Source organism: Sceloporus occidentalis, unplaced genomic scaffold, assembly GCF_023333645.1.
Source record: "Sceloporus occidentalis isolate IW3139 unplaced genomic scaffold, rSceOcc1.0.p SCAF_1, whole genome shotgun sequence".
NCBI lineage: Eukaryota > Metazoa > Chordata > Lepidosauria > Squamata > Phrynosomatidae > Sceloporus > Sceloporus occidentalis.
Window position 1 is genome coordinate 180,311,100 of NW_028316981.1, and position 20,756 is coordinate 180,331,855.

At 42.7% G+C, this 20,756-nt stretch overlaps 1 protein-coding gene across 1 annotated transcript in view; it reads left to right on the forward strand.

Moving 5' to 3' along the window:
* LOC149322919 (FYVE, RhoGEF and PH domain-containing protein 1-like) overlaps positions 1-20,756 on the forward strand; it is a 71,848-nt gene that overhangs the window by 44,542 nt on the left and 6,550 nt on the right. Inside the window, exons 3-16 of the mRNA XM_089484733.1 lie at positions 1,481-1,655; positions 2,244-2,703; positions 3,590-3,679; positions 4,013-4,161; positions 6,237-6,393; positions 7,793-7,931; positions 8,777-8,835; positions 11,256-11,402; positions 11,529-11,621; positions 13,289-13,368; positions 13,919-13,949; positions 15,238-15,327; positions 16,157-16,282; positions 17,108-17,266. Coding sequence (XP_089340859.1) covers positions 1,481-1,655; positions 2,244-2,703; positions 3,590-3,679; positions 4,013-4,161; positions 6,237-6,393; positions 7,793-7,931; positions 8,777-8,835; positions 11,256-11,402; positions 11,529-11,621; positions 13,289-13,368; positions 13,919-13,949; positions 15,238-15,327; positions 16,157-16,282; positions 17,108-17,266 — 1,955 coding nt within the window. The remainder of the gene's footprint in view (positions 1-1,480; positions 1,656-2,243; positions 2,704-3,589; positions 3,680-4,012; positions 4,162-6,236; positions 6,394-7,792; positions 7,932-8,776; positions 8,836-11,255; positions 11,403-11,528; positions 11,622-13,288; positions 13,369-13,918; positions 13,950-15,237; positions 15,328-16,156; positions 16,283-17,107; positions 17,267-20,756) is intronic.

Genomic DNA, 20,756 nt, shown 5'->3' on the forward strand with positions numbered 1-20,756 from the left:
TTCCTTTGTGTCCCACTGGTAGAATTGGTGCATTAAATACTTGGGAGAGGGCCTTCTGTCTTGTGGCACCTCTTCCCTTTACGAGGCCCACTTGATGCTTTTGAAGTCAACAAGCTGTATTAAAACAATTGAGGCCTAAAGAGGTCATCCAAATATACACATATGTATTTTTTTATTAAAGATTTTCAAACAATGAAAAGCAATGCAACAATTTCAGACAATTTAAAGCAATAAGTTTGACAAAGGAAAAACAAAACCGCAAAACATAGATGTGATTTTTGTTATAAAAACAGTACACATGTTGATGAATAAAGAACAAGGCATCTAAAGTTATTGTGTTGTTGTCGTTATTGGAACATTTTCCAAGACATCTTTCCAAAATCCCAACTGCTGCCATGAAGGTTTTACATGTGGAGTGTTATTGACGTATTCAATTAAGGAGAACCATTTCTCACAAAACAGCAATCGGTTCCCACATCCTTTTGATTATCTGACATTATCAGCAAGCTTTTCCTTCAGCCATGTATCCCATAGCTTCCTCCACCAATTTTTAAAATAAAATCATCTGTCTTCCAGTTCCTGGCAATTTCTAATCTGACAATGGCTATCGAAAAGGCAATAAATTCTTTTATGTTTCAGTGGTTTATTCTCATCCAGAAATGCTGAGAGTATGAGAAGGACTGGGCAAAATTTTATGTTTTGTTTGGTAATTTGGGGGACAACATCTATAACTATGGACCAAAATTTATTTGCTCTTGGGGTTGCATAAATGTGTAAAGAAGGCCCTCTCCTAAGTCTTTATTTACTCTTGGCATTCCAGCCACATGTGCAAGTAGGTACCCTTAACATTGTATCCGCTCCAGCAGTTGGAGGGTGTATTTTTTGTTATCCTCACCAACTGAACTGGTGTGAGGTACCATTTACTTAGTGTTTTTAACATATTTTCTTTAATGGCAATCTATCTAGATTTAAAGCAGGACGAGTTCCAGATTTTAAACAATTCAGGTTCCACTTCGCATCCTGCTCTGTGGTTGAGACCCCTCCCAAAACGCATATGTGGTTTTCAACTGTTTTAGCCTTTAAAGTTATTTGATATATTTTTAAATTGTTGTTTTTGAACTGTTTTAATTTTATTTTAAGTTTTTGGAGTTTTTTAAAATTATAAGTTGCCTGGAGTGAAACAAGATGGGATGGGATACTTTAGTACATACAGTCAACACTCCATGTCCATGGATTCTTTATCACAGATCCAAGCATCTATGGCTTTAAAATATTTAAAAAAAATCCAAAAAGCAAACCCTGATTTTACAATTTTTTTTATAGGGGACATCATTTTACTATGCCATTGCATTTAATGAGATTTGAGCATCCATGAATTTTGGTGTCCATGGGGGGGGGGGTCATGGAATCAAACCCCAGTGTATACCAAGGGCTCACTGTACATGCAAAGCAAAAACAATTGTTTGTCCTCCTTTTCCAGTTCCTCCCAAGCCAGCCCATCTACAGAGTATTCAGCCACCGCGACTTCCTGAATCCATCCCTCCGCCCCCATCACGACCCCTCCCAGCTGATCCCCGCTTGAGCAGGAGCCCCTTGCCAAAAGATGGACCTGGGTCACTCTCTGCTGTCTCCTGTCTCATTGAGAAGTTTGAAAGGTGAGTTGCCTAATGGCTCAGGACATTCTGCTTACCTCCTGCAGCTGGGAAAGTAGCCACTTGTCCCCTTCAGTGTTCTCTCTCCAGCCGGGTAGAGACTTTCAAAGTGGGGATGGATGGATGCTTGGTTCTTTCCTAATATATTTTGACCACATAGCTGGCTAATAGGGAGTCATGGGACTAACAGTCCAAAAACACCTGGAAGAACTGAGACCTGCCCCTGCAAGTTAACTTCCTGGACCCTCAAGTGAGAAGATGGAAAAACAGGCTAAAATGGATCGCTGGACTGATGAAGCGTACCACTTCTTATTGCTCCATTTTAAGAAAAGGGTTGTTAGCTCTGTAGCTATTAACTCATATTTTTCAGACCACCTGTACCAGAATCTCACTGCCAGTGTAATGCTAACAGGAGGATTATAGGAGTTGTAGTTCAAAAGTACTCACCTTTCCAATCTCTGGGGAGAGTAGGAACAATAACAGGTCTTGCCTTTTTATCACTACTTCCTTGCTAAAGGATATTGATCTCCTGATTGTCTGGCTGACAAACTGTCTCTTTCTTTGTTCCTTCATTCCTTCCTTCCTTTGCAGAGAACCTGTAATCCTGACGGTTGAGCCAGCCCCCTCCCCGTGCCCCAGCCCAGATCTCCAGACCCCAGAGGCCAGTTCTATGGAGCCCCTACTAGATCGCCCAGCTTCCCTGGAATCGGCGGAGCTGGCTCACAAACTCCTGGACCTCCTGGCACTGGATGGGGGACAAGAGGCTGCAGGGAATATTGCCTGCTTGCCCTCTCACGATGGTGGGAAGCTGGCAAACCGAGACAGTGGCATTGACAGCATCAGCTCACCATCCAACAGTGAGGAGATCTGCTTTGGAGGAGATGACGGCACTGGAGAGGGAACAGGGGCATCAGCACCACCCGTTGTCATCAAGCGCCGCTCAACTCGAGATTCTGAAGGGGACAGTGACATGGATGATGGGAGTGGGGATGAAGCTGAGCTGCTCCCTGAGCTTCCACCTCCCCAGCCAGAGAGACAGGACTCTGATGAGGTGAGACACCTGGATCGGCACATCTTGGTGTCAGTGTGCTGCCTGTTCCTGCTGAGTCTTGTCCTTCCTGTGATGATCCTCTCTAAAGTCAGGGTGGTGTTGTGGTTAGAGTTTTGCACTAGCACTTGGGAGACCCAGGTTCAAGACACAACTGCACCATGAAAGACAATAGGATATCTTGAGCCAGCTGCTTTTTCTTGTAACTTGACCTCCTTTGCAGGGTGGTTGTTGCAAAGATAAACTGGGGAAGAGGAGATTCATGTATACAGCCCAGAGCTCATGGGAGGCAAGATATGGTATGGATGAAACAAATATAATCAGGTCTAGTTCTGACACATTATTGCGGGAAAAGGTTAAGGGAGAGGCATGTGACTGGAAAACACCTGTCAGAAGTCTTGTTCAGACTCTTGAACAGTGTTGGATTGTGGTGCATGGATTGTCAGTGAAAAAGATTGGCTTCATATCTCTCCATGACAGTGTCAACCTAAGTGTTCAGATGGACTGACATTCACATAACTGGATTTCTTAGAATATTTCCACTGACTGATCATCATCCCTTGTAAGGCTTTTTTCCATGTGCATGTACAGAAGAAGAGACATTCTAATTCCAGACTCACCCACCTGATTATGAAAATTGAATCAAGGAATGAGCACAGGAGGTGTTTCCCAATTCCATGCCTAAATTATTAGCTAGTGGAAACCAACTGTGACAGGAGATATTTGGGGTGGAAGGGGGTGGTTGTGGTTGTGGAAAGACATGGCTCCATCTCATGCCTTGTTTGTTTGGTGCATTTGGGAATGTCAGTTGGAGGGACCGATTGGTGAATTAGGATTTTGTTTATTTCCCTTCAGAAGTGTAATGTATCCTCTTTCTTTCCTTCAACAGATGACAGTGCCACAGAAAGTCTTCCGAATTGCTAATGAGCTTCTCCAAACAGAAAAGGCCTATGTATCTCGCTTGTATCTGTTGGACCAGGTAACAGATTGTGCGGAATATCCAAAACCTGCTATCGTGCCTACACAATAGTAATTGGGTTTTCTTTCTCCTCTTCTTTGCTGAAGCCATGCCCTATCATATAGAACAGGAATCTTGTTGGCCAGGCCTATGATATGTTGGTGGAATTCTGCCATAGGCTCAGCCTTGTTTATTGGATTAGGAATTCAGTTTCACAAGCTGCTGGTAGTGTGGTTGCCCAGAAGGGTTTAGATCTGAAGTGTAGATTGTAGAGGAGGGAGCGGATGGTGTACTGCCAACCACTGACTTTGCAGGGCTGCCTCCCATGTGGCTGAAGCATGTTCTGCCTCCTAGGTCTTCTGTGCCCGTCTGCTGGAAGAAGCACGCAGCCGAAACTCTTTCCCTGCCGATGTGGTGATGGGCATTTTTGCCAACATCTGCTCAATTTACTGCTTTCACCAGCAGTTCCTGCTGCCAGAACTGGAGAAACGTATGGAAGAGTGGTGAGAAAAATTGATTGGTTTAGTAAATGGGTGTGGTAGCACTCTACTAGTACATGTATGCTCTTGGGTTTTGTAAAAACAAAACATTAATTTGTTTTAAGCTGTCGTTGGCAACTTGTACACCAACAAATCTGATATGAGGAAATCCCATGAGTTAGGCATGGGTGGTGCTGCTGCACTGTGTTCTATTTGCATGCAATTTAAATTTTGATCTGCATAATGTTTGAATTAATATGGTGTATGTGTATGGATGTGCATGCACACTTATGCTGTATCCTCAGATCAAACTTCCAGCCTTTTGGAGTTATGTCAGGACTTGGTGTTGCTAATCTTAAATACTCCAAATGAATCATGGAATGTTGAGTAAAAAGTCATTTAATCCAGCCCTGCTTCTCAGTACATGTCTGAAATGCAGGATGCAACTACAGCATTTCTGACAAATTCACTTCTGCTTAAATATCTGTAATGAAGGAGAGGAAAGATTTGTTTGGCATGTCATTTGAACTCAACATTTTGGTTTGTTGTTTGGTTTCTCAGTCAGAATTGTAAACCAGGGTTTATGAATCCTGCCTATTCAGGAGCAGCAAACCAGAATCCATGATCTGGATGATATGATGAACGAACCGTTTCTAGTTGCTGTTATATATTTGTATCCTGCCCTTTCCCCTAAAACTGGGATTCAAGTCAAAGTTTACTAATTAAACAAACACAAATAAAGCACAGACAGGATTAACATTAAAATGTAATTAAACTGTCAATCACATTCTGTCAGTTAAAAACATACAGTTATGTTGAGGTGGATGAGGTGGATAATTTTAATGAATAAAATTATTAAAAACTAAAAAAAAAAAAAACCATACAGGTAAAGATAAAGAAGTTTTAAAACAGGGCACTCAAAACTTTGTAAAAACCCCTTTCATGGGTGGAGCAGAACCCAACACTTTAGTTCTTAAGGAATATTGAATTATTGAAAAAGTATTTGCTATCCATGGAGGGACAGCAAGCAGGAGCCATTCTAGCCTCTCTAGGAAAGTATTCCGTGAGCCTAAAGCAGGGGATGGGCAAGTGGGTGTGGGCTGGGGTGGGCAATTGTCCCCAGATTGCCCCATGGTCCATACTGCCCCAAGTAAACTGAAATGTCTGTAGTCCCTCTCAGAATGGAGACAGGAGTTTTGAGAGGGGACTGCATAGGAAAACAGAGATAGTACATGATTCTGTTTGTGGGTGTGAGGTGGGGGCATTTTCACATGTATTAATGCATTTGAGTGCTTTTTTACATGGTTTGGAGCCAAAATTGCTTGAAAACTACACTTATTTTTTAAAAATTGGGCTGTGTTGAGTGGGCTGATGGAGGGCTTCCAGGCCAGAAAACTGGGGCTTGGAGCGCAGCAGCGATCTGCAGGCTCATTTGTCCACCATGGCCTAGAAGCAGCCATTGGGAAAACCCCAGTTTGCCATTGGGGACAAATGAGAGTAAACAGGCTATATGTATGTTGAAATGTTGAAATGGGCAGAGGACACTAGAACTTTCAGAATGCTGACTTATTGTTCTGAGCAAATGTGACCACAACATAAGAAATTACATTTAAATCTTAAGTCTAGCTACCTTCCTCAACCTAAGGAAAGGCAGAAGTTACAAAATTATAGCTAGGTTCATTCTAGCTTTCCTCAGAATTTTCCTATTTTTCTAAAAGCCTTCTCTAAACTGTATTTGCCTATGTTATGCATGTCAATATTGTAATTTAGTAATTTTAGAAAGTTTGAAGGCCAGAGGAGTGTCGAAGGAGTAATTTATCCCAAGATGGGCCTAAGTAAAGCCTATGGCTTTAGTGGCATCTGGAAAAGGACCCATTTCCATTGTCTACCATCCAGCCATCTGAATATCCAATCCTTCCTGATTCCTGTGTTTTCCCTGCTCCCTCTGTTTAAGTTGAGGGCCATTGTTTTTGACCTGGACTTGTGGCTAGAGAGAACTGACATGGTCTGTCTGGAAGCCTTTTCACTCTGAGGATTTTTCCCTTTGGGTACTGAGTCTTGTTTTTTCTTCCTTTCCCTTTTTGCTTCCCTTCTTACAGGGACCAACACCCTCGCATTGGAGACATTCTCCAAAAACTGGCCCCATTCCTTAAGATGTATGGCGAGTATGTCAAGAATTTTGACCGGGCCATGGAGCTGGTCAACATCTGGATGGAGCGCTCAGCCCAGTTCAAGGGTATCATTCATGATGTACAGGTGAGCTTAGTCCCTTGGGATTTCCCGATACATCGCTGTAGTAGGTGTTCCAAGTTTTTTTACCCCCAAAAGGAAAAAGCAACAACAAGTGGGAACTGTCTGTATGGTGCAACTACATTTGTGACCTAGGACCTTATCACATGGAGGGATTTACGTTGCCAAAACGTTGCCAAACTGTTTCAGAAGCACAAAGGTGGGATCGTCCATCATGCTTCTAAAACATCATTGAGGCTTCCCACTTTCCTTCCGTTGATGAAGCATTCACGGGGAAGCCAGGAGAAGCCAATTTTAAATAATGGGATATATCTATTCAAAAAATGGCTTCCCTGCAAACGCTTCTTCAACAGAAGGAAAGCAGGAAGCCTCAATGATGTTTGAGAAGCGCAACAGACAATCCCATCTTTGCGCTTCTGAAACAGTTTGGCAACGTTTTGGCAAAGTAAGTCCCTCCATGTGATACGGGCCATAGATGTGAGTCCAGAACTTTTGCGGCCTCTCTCTGAGGGTATTCAAAGCATTTAAACTTTTTTTTTATTAATTAAGCTTTCATTAATTGAGTATATTTTCATTTACTCCCCAAAGGGGAAGGCAAATACAGAGAAAATCCTCTGTGGGAATGTGGGAAGTATTTCTTCGTACCCTCTTCCTGTCACTAGCAGTTGGGAAGGTAGGGATCATTGTTTTGGAATGAGAGTCAGAAGAAGTGATCTACACTTTTGCTTCCTGGCTTATTTTAAGGCCTAAATCAGAATAGGGAGATGTGTGGTCCTTCAGAAGTTTCTGGACTACAACTCTCATCATCCTTCATGAGGGCAATCGCTAATGGGAGCTGTGGTACAGCAACATCTGAAAGGCCACAATTGCTGATCCTTGATCTAAGCCAGGAGTGGATGTAGTGTACCCCATGGGCCTCATATGATCCCTGGACCCTATTCTTGGGCCTCTGAAGCTCCCCAGCAGTTCCCAAGAGCTCCCAAAGAAAGCCCACCAAATATTTGAAAACACATGAAAATACCCCCACTCTCATATGTGCGCAGAACTCCATACTACATCCAAAACACTACATCCATTTTCCTCGGCACTCTCAAAATGGTGACAGGAAGTGGCACAGTGGAGCAAAATGGAGGTGTTTGCTGTATGGTGATGGTGGGGAAGAATGTGATCAGGGTGGAGTCTGGAGAGGACAAATTGGCCCCTAGCCTCTGAGCAGTTGCCTACCCCTAATCTAAAGAAAATCTGAGTTGTCAGAAAGAGTGATCAAGAAGGCAAAACGTGCCTTCAGTTGTGAGAACTCTGCCTCTAGTTGACTAGTTGGTCTCAGTTCCCTTAGGGGGTCAGGCATGTTGTCTTTGGAGAACAGCCAGGCAGACAGCTCTCTTGAGATCACACTCTGTTGCAGCGGGAAGAGATCTGTGGGAACCTGACCCTGCAGCACCACATGCTGGAGCCAGTCCAGAGAATCCCTCGCTACGAGCTGCTCCTGAAGGACTATCTCCTCAAGCTGCCTCCGGATTCACCCGACTGCAAGGATGCCCAGAGTGAGTGGTAATAGAGGGCAGGGCAGGGAAGGTCAGTAAGGAAGGGAGTGCTTGTATGTCATAGCAGTCAAGGGAAGGAGGACACCATAGGGGCCTGGATGGTGTGTCCCTTTATGCTGGGCAGGAAGGATATAATTGAACTTCTCACTGGTCTTCCTAGAGCATCTAAGTAATGGTGAGCAAAATGCAGCTTCCAAATGCCATTTTGAGGCTCTCATACTAGCATCTCAGAAGTTGACTTCTGATTAAGAATGTTCTTTCCTGCAGCTACAACAGCCCAAAATAGTCCCAAAAATGTGATGAAATTGCACCCCCTGAGAATGGGAGGTCATTTTGGATTTTTTTTAAAGGCAAAAAGTAAAGAAAATAAAGGTGGATGGGGAGGAGAATGGTCCTCCAAGGTTGCCTGCCTCTGATCTAAGTAATTTAGCTGGATGTTTTTAGAGGGACATCTGGGAATTTGAGTAGAGAGTCAGGAGGCCAAGACAAATAATCCGATCTGCCCAAGGTAGCCTACTGGCCACAGAGACCATTCCCTCTGGGTTCACAATTTATCTTGGGCTTGACTCCTGGGAGGCCAGGAAGGGAGGGGGCTACAAGGCTTTGTAGACTCTCCAACTACTGATCTCTCATATAAATGGCAAAGCAGCAACCTTAGTCCCTTCACTATTGGGCACCCAATTCAAGCATTACCATTCTGGTAATTGCTCCTGCATGACTTGACATTTTACAAGGGTCCAAATCCCTCAGCATAATATTTTCTGCTGTTAAATTAGTTGGAGGCTCTGCATGGAGTAGGGACAACTTCGTAAAGCAGACTCTACTTTTCTTTTTTCCTCATCTAGAATCCATGGAACTTATTGCCACTGCGGCAGAGCACTCCAATGCAGCCATCCGCAAAATGGTAAGAGGTGGAGGAATTGCTGGTACTAAAGTCAGAATGCTTAGGAATGGAATGTCCTTTCGCAGAACTGGGAGGCTACTGAGAATAGATTAGATACATAGAAGTGCTGTGCCCAGTATCAGGTTTAGACCACAGTAGGGCAGCTAGCCCAACTCAGACACACCTCTCCTAACAATACATCTCATACTTACTGCTTCATTGGTTACCTTGCTGCTTACAATTGGCAGGGAATAGAGTTCGGTGGCAGAGAGTTTGCTTTGTATGCAGAATGTCTCATCCATTTAATCTGGGGAGTGCACACAAGCCCTGCAAGTTATATGTATGTCCTTCCCTTTGTATTTTTGTTCTCCCTTGATCTCTACCACCACCAGAAAAAATATTGAAATATTGAAGATTCTTGCTCACAGAAACTTGGAGGAAATGGAGTGTTCTTTTAAGATATGCATCTCCCATGTACCCTGTTTTGCTCATCAGTTAGGTTTCTTCTTCAAGAAACTGAAAAACTGAAGCAAGCAAACAAACAAAAAACCCTGGGAATTTGTTTCTTTTTGATGGAAAGAAATGATGCAGCCTGCCATGGGTGAAGAGAGAAGGGATTGAGTCCCAGATGTACCCCGGTTGCCCATTCCTGATTTAAAAGGATCAGGTAGCAGGTAATGAGAGAGAGATGTGCCTGAGACCCTGAAGTGTAACTGCTAGGCACAATGGACATGACCATTGTAAATGGACAAATACTCTGATTTGGTATAACTCAGCTTTCTGTGTTTTAATCTGCTTAATATCACCAGCTGGAAGCCCCAGCCTTCTGTTCTCATCTACAGTATGTGTCACATCATGATCCATAACAGGGACCATCATCTCTGTGTGCTCAGTGACTGAGTCTGTCATCCTTCCCCTTATAGTTCTGAAATTGCAATATCAGGTTGCACTTCCACAGTTCTCCTTCTGTCTTCCAAGATCCAGCCAAGCTTTTCCCAGTCTTCCTAACCATATACTAATAGGTTTCAGGATTTGCTTCTGTTGCTTCTTGAAACCAAGCCTTATGTTCTACTTCAGAGGTGGGAATCATGAATCCAGATGCTGTGGGATGGGCAACTCTCAACATGCTCAGACTGCATAGCCAAAACAGGGATGCTGGGAGTCGCAGTCTAACATCTGAAGGATCACGTGATTATCACTCCTACTTTATTAGTAATGTTAATTGGACTGAAAAAGTCTGTAGAAATCGTTTTGCTCTCCATAGTTTGTTAGATGTAAAGAGGTACATCTAGAATACAGGAAGTGGCTTTATACAAGGTGAAACTATTTCTCTCTCTAAATCAGGTATTCCTAAACTGTAGCTCCAAGAATCTGGCTAGAACTTCTGGGTACCTAAATTCAAGAACTGCTACTGTAACCCAGCATTGGCTACTGTAACCCGGTATCCAGCCAAGATCCTTTGCCATAATCTGCCAGGGATTAAATTTGGGACTGTATGTTTACGGAGGTTCTCCTGCTGAGTTGTGGCCACTCTCCTGCTTTTTGTTAGTGCAGGGATGGAAAACTTACCCATTCCTAATATGGTTGGATTGCAATTCCCATGATCCCTAACCATGCTGAGATGCAAGGAATTACAGTCAAACAACTCACTCTGTGAAATCGGTGGAGAAAAAGGAGGGACCAGTCTGAAGATTACCACTGAAGACTATTAAGGAGACACCTGAATTTTGATTTCCCTGCTTCAGGTCCAACAATCCCCTCAGTCCAATGGTGGGCAGACCACAGGCTTGCAAGATATCATGCTTTTCACTGCCTGCCCAAGATCTGTCACTTGGAGCAAAGTGAGAAGGACATACTCTTAAAACTGAAAGACACTCTGATCCCACTGACAAGCTTTGTGTACCAGATCTGAATGGACCTTGCTTGTCTTCTCTACAAAAATCCACTGTAGCTTTTTCAGCAGGATAAGAGGGAGTTGGTGGGACATGAATTCTCTTAATTGTCTTCTTAAACAATTTTTAAACTATTCAGAATTAAAAAACTTTACCCAGTCTAACGCATATCCTCCAAAGTGTCAAATTACACTCTGCCCATCCCTACATTACACCACACCTATCTGTTTAAGAAGTAATTATAGAGGATGTACAAAGTCATTGATCTAGGACCAGCACTACTAGTAGGGATGGTGATGCATCCACCCCAAGCAACAGATCTTGGGCATCATGACAGGGCAACAACTGGTTAGTCATTTACTTTGTTATTATTGCTTTTTCATTGTCTAGGCTCATGAACTGGGGAGAGGCACATGTGGGATTTTCTGTCTCTTGTTCCAAAATAACTTGGCTGGCTTTGAGTATTCTGGATCTTCACCTGGTTGGACAGGGAGAGCAGAAAAATATCCTACTGAGTCTTTATTTACCAGTGTCGATACCCCTTTCTAGGAGAGGATGCACTCCTTGCTGAAGGTCTATGAGCTGCTTGGAGGAGAGGAAGACATTGTCAATCCCACAAATGAACTCATCAAGGAAGGGCACATCCTCAAGCTTTCTGCCAAGAATGGTACAACGCAAGACCGGTACCTGATCCTGGTGAGAGGAACTAATGGGAGTTTCCCTGTCCCCATTTCATTTCACTCAAAAGAGGGAGCAGGCCAGGAAGCTGACTCTTATCATATGACTTTGCTGTTAACCCTACTCTCTCCCCTGTCTGTCCAGTTCAATGACCGTTTGCTGTACTGTGTGCCAAAGTTACGTCTCATTGGCCAGAAATTTGGAGTCCGTGCTCGCATAGATGTGGAGGGAATGGAGGTAAGAAAAGGAAGGAGTAATGGGAGAGGGCCATTCAAATTTTCAGCTTCTGGATAACTAATTAATGTCAAGCTTTCTACATTAAAACTGGGGAGCATATTGGTTAGAACCTGGGAGTTGGGAGGGAAGGATGTGTTTCCTGGGGTAATTCCTGCTGCTGATGCTGGTGCTTGTCTCTGAAAAGGGGGAACTAAACCAGTGTGATGGATCTGAGTCAGACTGCAGTTTTTACAGGTGACATGAAGCAAGTCAGTGGGCTGGAATGGACATGTATAGTCATGTCTTCATTACTCAGAACTTGACTTGGAGCTGATTGTGGCTCTCTCTGTTTGTTTCAGAGGATGTCGGGAGTTCCTTTAAAAATATTTACTCTTTCATTCAGATGTTTTAAACTGTGTGTTTAACTCAGCAATCAAATCTTGTTCTTTAAAAAACCGAGTAAGGGCAGATGTTTAAGTAGCAGTAAGACACACACACACACACACACACGAAATGGGAAGAGGCTGTACAGATTGACAATAAAGTTTAATGTGACACCATTTCTTGTTTTGTGTGTGTGTGTGTATTTTAATTGTTGAATAATAAAAGTCAAGTCTAAATTAAAACTTAAGGAAAATCTGGATGGTGTTTTATATTTCTCATTAGCTGAGTCAAAGCCAGTTATGAATAGAAACCATTTTTTCCAGAAGTCCTGACTGAATCAGAGGTTGGTTGTGGTAACTAATAATGCAAGACTTGTGTATCCCTTATACAGGTTGAGTATCCCTTATCCAGAAATCTAAAATACTCCAAAATCCAAAATTGTCCACATGGGTGGCTGAGATAGTGACATTTTTGCTTTCTGATGGTTAGTGTACACAAACGTGATTTCATGAACAAAATTATTTAAAATATTATGTATAAAATGACCTTCAGTCAGTTGTATTTGGTTTATACAAGACCTAAATGAATTTCTTGTTTAGACTTTGGTCCCATCTTCAAGAGATCTTACTATGTATATGCAAATATTCCAAAATCTGAAAAAAAAATCCAAAATCCAAAACATTTCAGGTACCAAGCATTTCAGATAAGGGAGACTCACCCTCGACCTCAAGCTTCATTCCAAGTTCTGGTGTGGTTTATGAAAAAGTGAGAATGTATGTATATATTCATGGGTGACTGGGTGGTGAATTTCCCCCTCCCAAGACACCAGGTGCTTTTAGGCAAAAAGGTTGTGCATCTGTGTTCTCTTGGCACTATCGGATATACAAGTCCAAAACACACTGCAGAAATAATTCAGTTTGAGACCGTTTTAACTGCCCTGGCTCAGTGCCAAGGAATCCTGGGACTTGTAGTTTATTGTGGCACCAGATCTCTGACATAGAAGGCTAAATATCTCATAACACTACAGTTCCCAGAATTCTCAAGCATTGAATCAGGGCAGTAAAAGTGGTCTCAGACTGGATTATTTCTGCAATGTGTTTTGGACTGGAGTGAGGGGAGCTTGGGAAAGGTTCTTTGGGGCACCACAAGTCCCTGGCTGGGGGATTCTGGGACTTGGAGACACAAAAAGTGCTTTTCAAATTAGTATAAGATTGTTCGATGTTTCTGCATGCAAAAGTTCATTTTGATACTATGGTTGAGCCTTCATGTATGAACCAGCCCTTGTTTCCTTTCTTGGTCTGCAGCTGAAAGAGACCAGCAGCCTCAATGTGCCCCGAACCTTCCTTGTATCAGGGAAACAGAGGTCCCTAGAGCTTCAGGCCAGGTACAGCCCGCAAACCCAATGGTTTTAATGTATTCCTTTCCCAAAGAGAAAAGAATTGTCCCTTATTGAGCAATGTGGCCTTCATGCCAGTAACTCTCTTCTTTGCTTCTTGGGGGGGCATCATTGAGAAATCTGCACACCTGAGCTCAGCCTTCCCCACCCCAACAGCTTCTATATGGTTTGGACTACCAACTCTCATCATCCCACCCAGCACGGCCACTACCTTAGGGTGAGGCAGACATATAATCTGCTGAGGAGCAATTCAAGCTGATGGAAAGGATGAGCCAGCTCATCTCTTTTCCTGTCACCACCCCAGACCAGGCTGCATCAGGGTTGGTAAAACAGTGGTCCTCCAGGAGCAGCTGAATAACAATTCCTATGATCCTGCACTGTTGGCTGGGCTGGATGGGGTTGATGGGAACTGGAGTCTGACAGTATCTGGAGGCTCACTGGTCCCCAGAGCCTGGGCTTACATAGTGATGCATCCTCCCCAACATCTTCAGCAAATTCTCTATTTGCATATCCAACAATATTTGTCATTTTTCCTCAGAACTGAAGAGGAGAAGCGAGACTGGATCCAGGTAATTCCTGAGCTTTCTCACCTGCCTCATAAGACTGTATTTTATCACCAAGGAATAAGAAGCTAGAAGGGTTGTCTACCTTTTTGTATAGATATTCTGTCACTAAATATCTTTTTGCTTGTTGGGTTTGAGATCAGGAGGATCTTCTTTGAATTAGCAACAGAAAAGGTGGGACTTCTTAGATCTAACAGAGAAGGGAAGGCACGGGGTAGGGGATGTTATTAGACAGGTTGTGCCTCTGTTAGTTGGAAATCATGAGGGATAGAATGACACTGGGTGCTTTGAGATGGAGAGTTTTCTAGCAGCACCAATCAAAATGCATGAGGCAGGTCAGACCCCAGAAAATGCATGATTTTGGAATATGCTCCCATGCTGGTTGAGAGATTCTAGGAGTTCAAGTCCACAGTGCAACTTCCCTAAAGCCTACTGCAACTACTCCATCATTTCCTTCTTAACATATTTTTTCCTACTTGAAGAAGGAACTGGATGAAATGGTTGAAAACTGCTGGGAGGTTACATTTTGGAAGATGACAAAGGCCTGCCACACTGCATAAATAAAACAGTTTGACACATAACTGTTATGGCTCCATCCTATGGAATCCTGGGATCTGTAGTATGTTTTGGCACCAGAGCTCTCTGACAGAGAAGGCTAAATATCTTACAAAACTACAAATCCCAGAATTCAATAGCATTGAACCTGGCAGTTAAAACAATGTCAACTGCATTAATTCTGCAGTGTAGTTGCAGCCAAAGTCTGGACACCTATTAAAATCCCATATGTAAGGCACAGTGATTGCAGATTGAATCATTTAAATACATGCACTCTCTTTGCCTTGTTGCTATGCTAGCAGTATAGATTCTGGCAACATGGCCCACTAAACCAACAGGCAGTGCAGATCTTGCCAGGAGTTTCATCTGGTGTTTATTTGAGAGTGTAAAAGACCCATGGTGTTGGACAGGCATTCATGCATTGATCTGCACCTGATGCAGTGATGGATCTGTGGACAGAGCAATGACCTGCTCTACTACATAATATGAAGAACAGGAAGCTGAAAGTAAATATTAGTGAGAGCTTTGGCAAAAAGATAAAAGAATTAATCTTTATCCAACCTGTCCTCAAGTATGTGCCAGACAGAAACTCGGATTAGACTGAAGTGAGGGCACAGTACTTTCCTAAACCCAATGGTCCCTTTCTTGTCCACTGAAGAGGGATGGGATTCTGCTCTCTTTCCTGGTTCAAGAATCTGTTTATCTGTGACTACAAATGCTCTATTGTTTAAACCATCAGGCGATACAGGCGACAATCCAGAAGCATGAGCAGACTCTGGAAATGTTCAAACAGCTGGTCAGTGAAGATGAAACACCACCCAATTCACCGGTAATTCTTAGTTTGTTCTCTCTCTCTCTCTCTCTCTCTCTCTCTCTCTCTCTCTCTCTCTGTGTGTGTGTGTGTGTGTGTGTGTGTGTGTGTGTGTGTGTGTAGAAAGAGAGAGAGAGGAGCTGCATATCTGGTAAAATTAATTTAAAATCTGGTAGCACGTTTTTTAATTTGTGTCTGAATATGACTCAAGTTGGCCGCTATATACTCTGCATTAACCCAAATTCTCCAAAAATAAAAGGAGAATTCTTCAATTTGTATAAATTACACAGATTGGCATAACTTTGTCTGCTTCTTGGGGTGGGGGAGATGAGTAAGGAGAGAGCTTTGTAAATGCATTGAGGTTTCACTCCTCCCAAGCCACTGGAAATTTTACTAATTTATTCCTTATTTATTCCTCTGGCTTCTGAGATTTCACCAGGTGTCCTGTACACTCTCTCAGGCCTATCTTTGCTGTTGTCGAATCCCAGGATTCGAGAAACTGGACCCCCATGGCATTAAATACAGTCTTCAGTATTTACCTGAATGTTGATGTTTTTGCTTGATTAAAAGAAAGCACCTTTTGGAGCATAAATCCTATTCAAGCTTTTGAATCTACTGGATTTAGCAATATGTTGATTATCTATTCAACAATTGATTCAGTGGGTTTACTGAAGTTGGCACTACCATAACCAACAAGTTTCTAATCTTTGTGTGTGTGCGCACTATAGATACCCACATCCACACACAATTACTTTATAATCAGAATATGCATGTGCATGTGCACATGCATAAAATAAGAAATATGATATATATTAACCATATTAACCTACTGTCCTCCTACATACAGGGATGTGAGCTGGGCCGACGGGCTCCCACACCAATCCGGGAAAAAGAGGTGACCCTATGTATGCAGTGCAAGGAGTCCTTCAATGCCCTCACCAAGCGGAGGCACCATTGCCGGGCCTGTGGTCATGTGAGTATCCTGCTGTGTGTTTCCCACCCACGTGGCATTGCTTACTTCACTATATCCCCAATATTTCATTTCTACTCTCTCCCATAGTTGCCTCTTTGGGGAGAGAAGGAAAGGTACACTTACTGTGCATGAATAAGCCAGTTCTCCTGTTTTCCTCTGAATTTTGGTCCATTGCCCTCTGCTTTGTGCTGGTTGTTGTTGTTGTTATTGTTGTCTTTCCACTGTTTCTTGCCTTCTTGGAACTTTTTCCACCCTAACTTATCTTGGGCTTTCCCACACTAAACAATTATATTTATTTATTTGGAGTATTTATAACCTGCTCTTCAGCTACAAAGGCTCTCAGAGTGGCTAATTATAGTGCTATGATTCAACTTAACTACCGTTTTTCCATTCTCTGGAATCCTTGGATTGTCAGTTTAAGGAGGTACATTTTAGAATTCTCAACCAGAAAGCTCTGGTGCCTCACCAAACTACAAATCCCAGGATTTTATAGAATGCAGCCATGGCAGTTACAGTGGAATCATAGTGCTATATCTGGGTAGTTTGAAAAACCTTGTGCGTTATCTGCCATTAGCTTTGCTTCTCAGTACATTTCAAAGGAAGCTTATATGGTTTGACCCATAAGCTTGAAAATGTCTACCTTGACATGCTGAATTTCAGGTTTATGGTGATTTGTTTTCAGTCTGTACAGGCAGTGTCCCACTTGGAGCCTACTGTGATCCAGCCTGAGGAAAGCCTTTTAGCCCCTGAATCAGCTCCAGTTATAAACTGTCCATACTAGCTGCCTTTCTATTACAATATTTTTTTCTTGCTTGCTTTTTTCAGGTTGTCTGTGGGAAATGTTCAGAGTTCCGGGCCCGCCTGGTATACGACAACAATCGGCCTAACCGTGTCTGTACTGACTGCTACACAATGCTACAGGGCTCCCCCGCAAGCCCCTCGCCACACCCCAATACACCTCAGCGCCGAAGGTCCATTCTGGAGGTAATATTGCCCCTTACTCTCCTATGATGTGTTTCTGAAGCAGCAGAGATACACTTCTGAAAGTAGTCACTCTTGATTTCCTTCCAGGCGACACTTCCTGGAGAAATTCCCCCATGCTTTATCCTGCACCTTTCAGCTTCTCATGGAGAGTCTTTGTAACTTTCTCTGTTTGTGTGTTCCTTGCAATATCCTCTCCCTGCCCCCAGGATTCTTCCTTTGGATGCTGTACCCCCAAATGAGAGACAGCCTACTTGTTGACTGATGAAAGTAAAGATACACATAATCTTCCCATAAGGACAGTGGAAGTGCATAAAAGCTACACAGTGTGTGACTAGATTGCAGACTTTATTTTTTCCCTAATTTAATTATTAAAACATTTATATCCTGTTCTGTATCAAAAGATTGTAGGGTGAGATCCAGACAGTAAAATAGCAATCTGAAACAGTGTGAGAGATTAAAAACAATTCAGAACTCTGTAAGACAGTTTAAGGAAGGATACACAATGCTATATTAGAGCTCTGCAGCCTAGTCAGGCCTTTAATGTCATACGTAAGCTATAGTGAAAACCTAAGTTCTAACTCAGAACTGAAGGGAGACCAGCGTTAGTGCCAGTTGTGAAGGAAGGCTGTTCCACAATTAGGACACCATAGCAAAGGAAGGTCCTCATCCACAGCTCCACATAAAGAACACAGAGGTAGACTTCCATGTCTTAGTGCTCCTGGAAGAGTATATAAGGAGAAGCATTCCTTTGAGTATTGAGATCCAATGCCTATTTGGCTTTAGTTTGGTTTTAAATATCAACACCAACACCTGGAATTTAGACTGGAAATGTATTCACAGCTAGACTAGATTAGGGCACATGTTGTCATGTGATTTCTATATGATGTTTCTGGCAGCAGAACCAGTGGCTGCATATAGCACTAGTACCTACTCCTGTTATTTTATTTTATACATGTGTAAAGTGCCTTTATTTCAGGTAATGACAGGAGTCCAGAATTGAAGAGGGGCTTCTCCTATGGACCTAGCTTCTGGAGCTGTTCCTGATAGTAATTTCAGGTTTCTAAAAAACATCCTAAAACAGACCTGATATAAAAGTTCTCTTTTAATGGCAAATTATACCCTTTTGAGGCTTTTAGGATGTGGTGTTATCAGGTTGGAAAGCAGAAATGAAATGCTTTCAGGAAGTCTGCATGGGGCCTGTGAGCCACACTGTTTGTTGTTAATTTCTGTCAAATTGGTTTTAACTAATGGTGACCCTATGAATGAGGGACCTCTTGTCGTCAACAGCCATGCTCAGGTCCTGCACATTCAGGACTGTGGCTGCCTAGACTGAGTCTGTCCATCTTTAATGTGGTCTTCCTCTTTTCCTGTTGCCTCCCATTTTTCCAAGGAGCCATGTCATTTCATGATATAACCAAAGAATGATAGCCCAAGTTGTATCATTTTAGCCACACTTTACAGATCTTCAATCGGCCAAATGTCAACTACTCCAAACACTCTTGATGCCTGTCAGGTCAAGCATTTTTCCAACTCTGCTGCTTGGAGTGTTTTTAACTTGAAAAGTTCCAGGGATGCTTCTTCAGTAAAAAGCGCCAGTAAAATCGTGTGCCTTACCCCTGAGATAAGATTGCAGATAGGACCTTTTTTTTTTAAGATAAAAGTTTTCTTAGAAAATAGAAAGAGCTAGATGAAATCTAAGAGCCAGACTACACACAACGTTAAAAATGCATGCAGCTAAAGATTACTTTCCCTCTGCTCTAGATTAAGCAGGTATGGCCCCAGTCTAGAGAAAGAGGTTTAAACCTCTCCACACACACTTGTGTTTTTTTTAATCTTAAAAAATGAAGCTGTTTCATCAGAGTTTTTAAAAAATATGAAAAGACAAAACAAACCTAAATTTGGTACCAGTGAAGACCTTTTGTTTTCTTTTATTAAACCCTGTACTGAAGTGTGTTTGTTTGTGTTGAGTTGTATGAACAGGTTTTTTTGCTTCAAAATAGGCAGGGATACTGCAGCTGAGATGGGCTGATGCTTATTCCAAAGCAGAGATTAGAAATATTATCTTTTTGGCCAGTGTCTCCTAGGATCCTCCAGCTGGGATGGCCACTGGCTGTTCCAACTGTTTTCAGCCCTTCCGCCACTCCTGTGAATGAGGTTATGCCAAGGGAAAATGTACTTGTCTAATGAACAGGCAGTGAGTTTCCTAGCATAGCAGGGCTTTGAACCTGGGTCTCCCCAGTCCCAATCCTGGACGGTAAGGTAAGGTTAGGGAACTTCTGGGCCCATTTTTCACCTGTAGGTCCACTCTCATCTCCTCTTCCATCTCTGTGAAGATAGGAAATACCACTATTAGTGATTATGATTGTGAGGACTCCATGGGTTTTGTCTGAGGGTGCTGGGACCCAAAGATGTGGGTGTGATTCAGCCCTCTAAACTGTCTGCCTCAAAGAAGACTTGAGATGGATTTGACCCCAGTAAAGGTCTGAGAGCCAGCATGGTGTGGTAGTTTGAGTGTTGGACTAGGACTCTTGGAAACCAAGATTCAAGTGCCTGTTCAGCCATGGAAACCCATTGAGTGACTTGCAGCAAGCCACACTCCCTCAGTCTTTGAGGAAGACAGTAGCAAACCTGGTCTGAAAAAATCCTGCCGATAAAACCCTATGAAAGGTTCACCTCAGGATAGACATAGCTTGGAGATGACATGAAGGCACACAACAACAACGAATTCTCACCCCTGCCCTAGCCATTACCCCACACTGGCTTTTGAGCAGCAGTGGGCAATATGTAATCTTCCAGATGTTATTGGGAGTGCAGCTTCTATCATCCTTTGCCATAGTCTGTGCTGCCAGGGGCTGATGGAAGCTAGAGTTCATAACCTTTCCTCAACCTTGGTTTACATGCTCTTGTAATCCTCAATTTACAAATTAGACCAGTATTTCATCCCACACTGTGGACAAGCTGAGCCCAAGATAATATTGATTTATCTAAGGCTCCTTAATATATTGATGACAGAGTAAAGATTCAAACTGGAGACTTCCTAACCATTATTCCTAACCACTATGCACCACCAGCTCTTGGTATCTGAACATGAGCAGAAGTTTAAGATGCTATGTATACCCTTGACCTACAGTATATGCATGGCTGTGTGTCCTCAGAGTTAAACAAAATCTTCAAATGTAAAGGTATATCAGTGAATACCAAAGTCAGGATTTCCATGCCATTACAAGGTGGCTTGGGGGGCTCTCATTCATAGGGCTGTCATAAGTCAAAGTCGATTTGATGAAAATTAACAGCAATAAAAATACATCCACTAAAATTTGGTGTCACAGTAAACCAAATTCTTCAGCTTTTAAAAAAAAGCTTTTCAACTTCTATTTGTGGTTGCGTGCCTTTAAGTTGGCTCCAACTTATGGCAACCCTAAGCAAAGCCTATTATGTTTTCCCCCTGGGGCTGAGAGTGGGCTTCCATGGCCAAATACAGAATTGAACC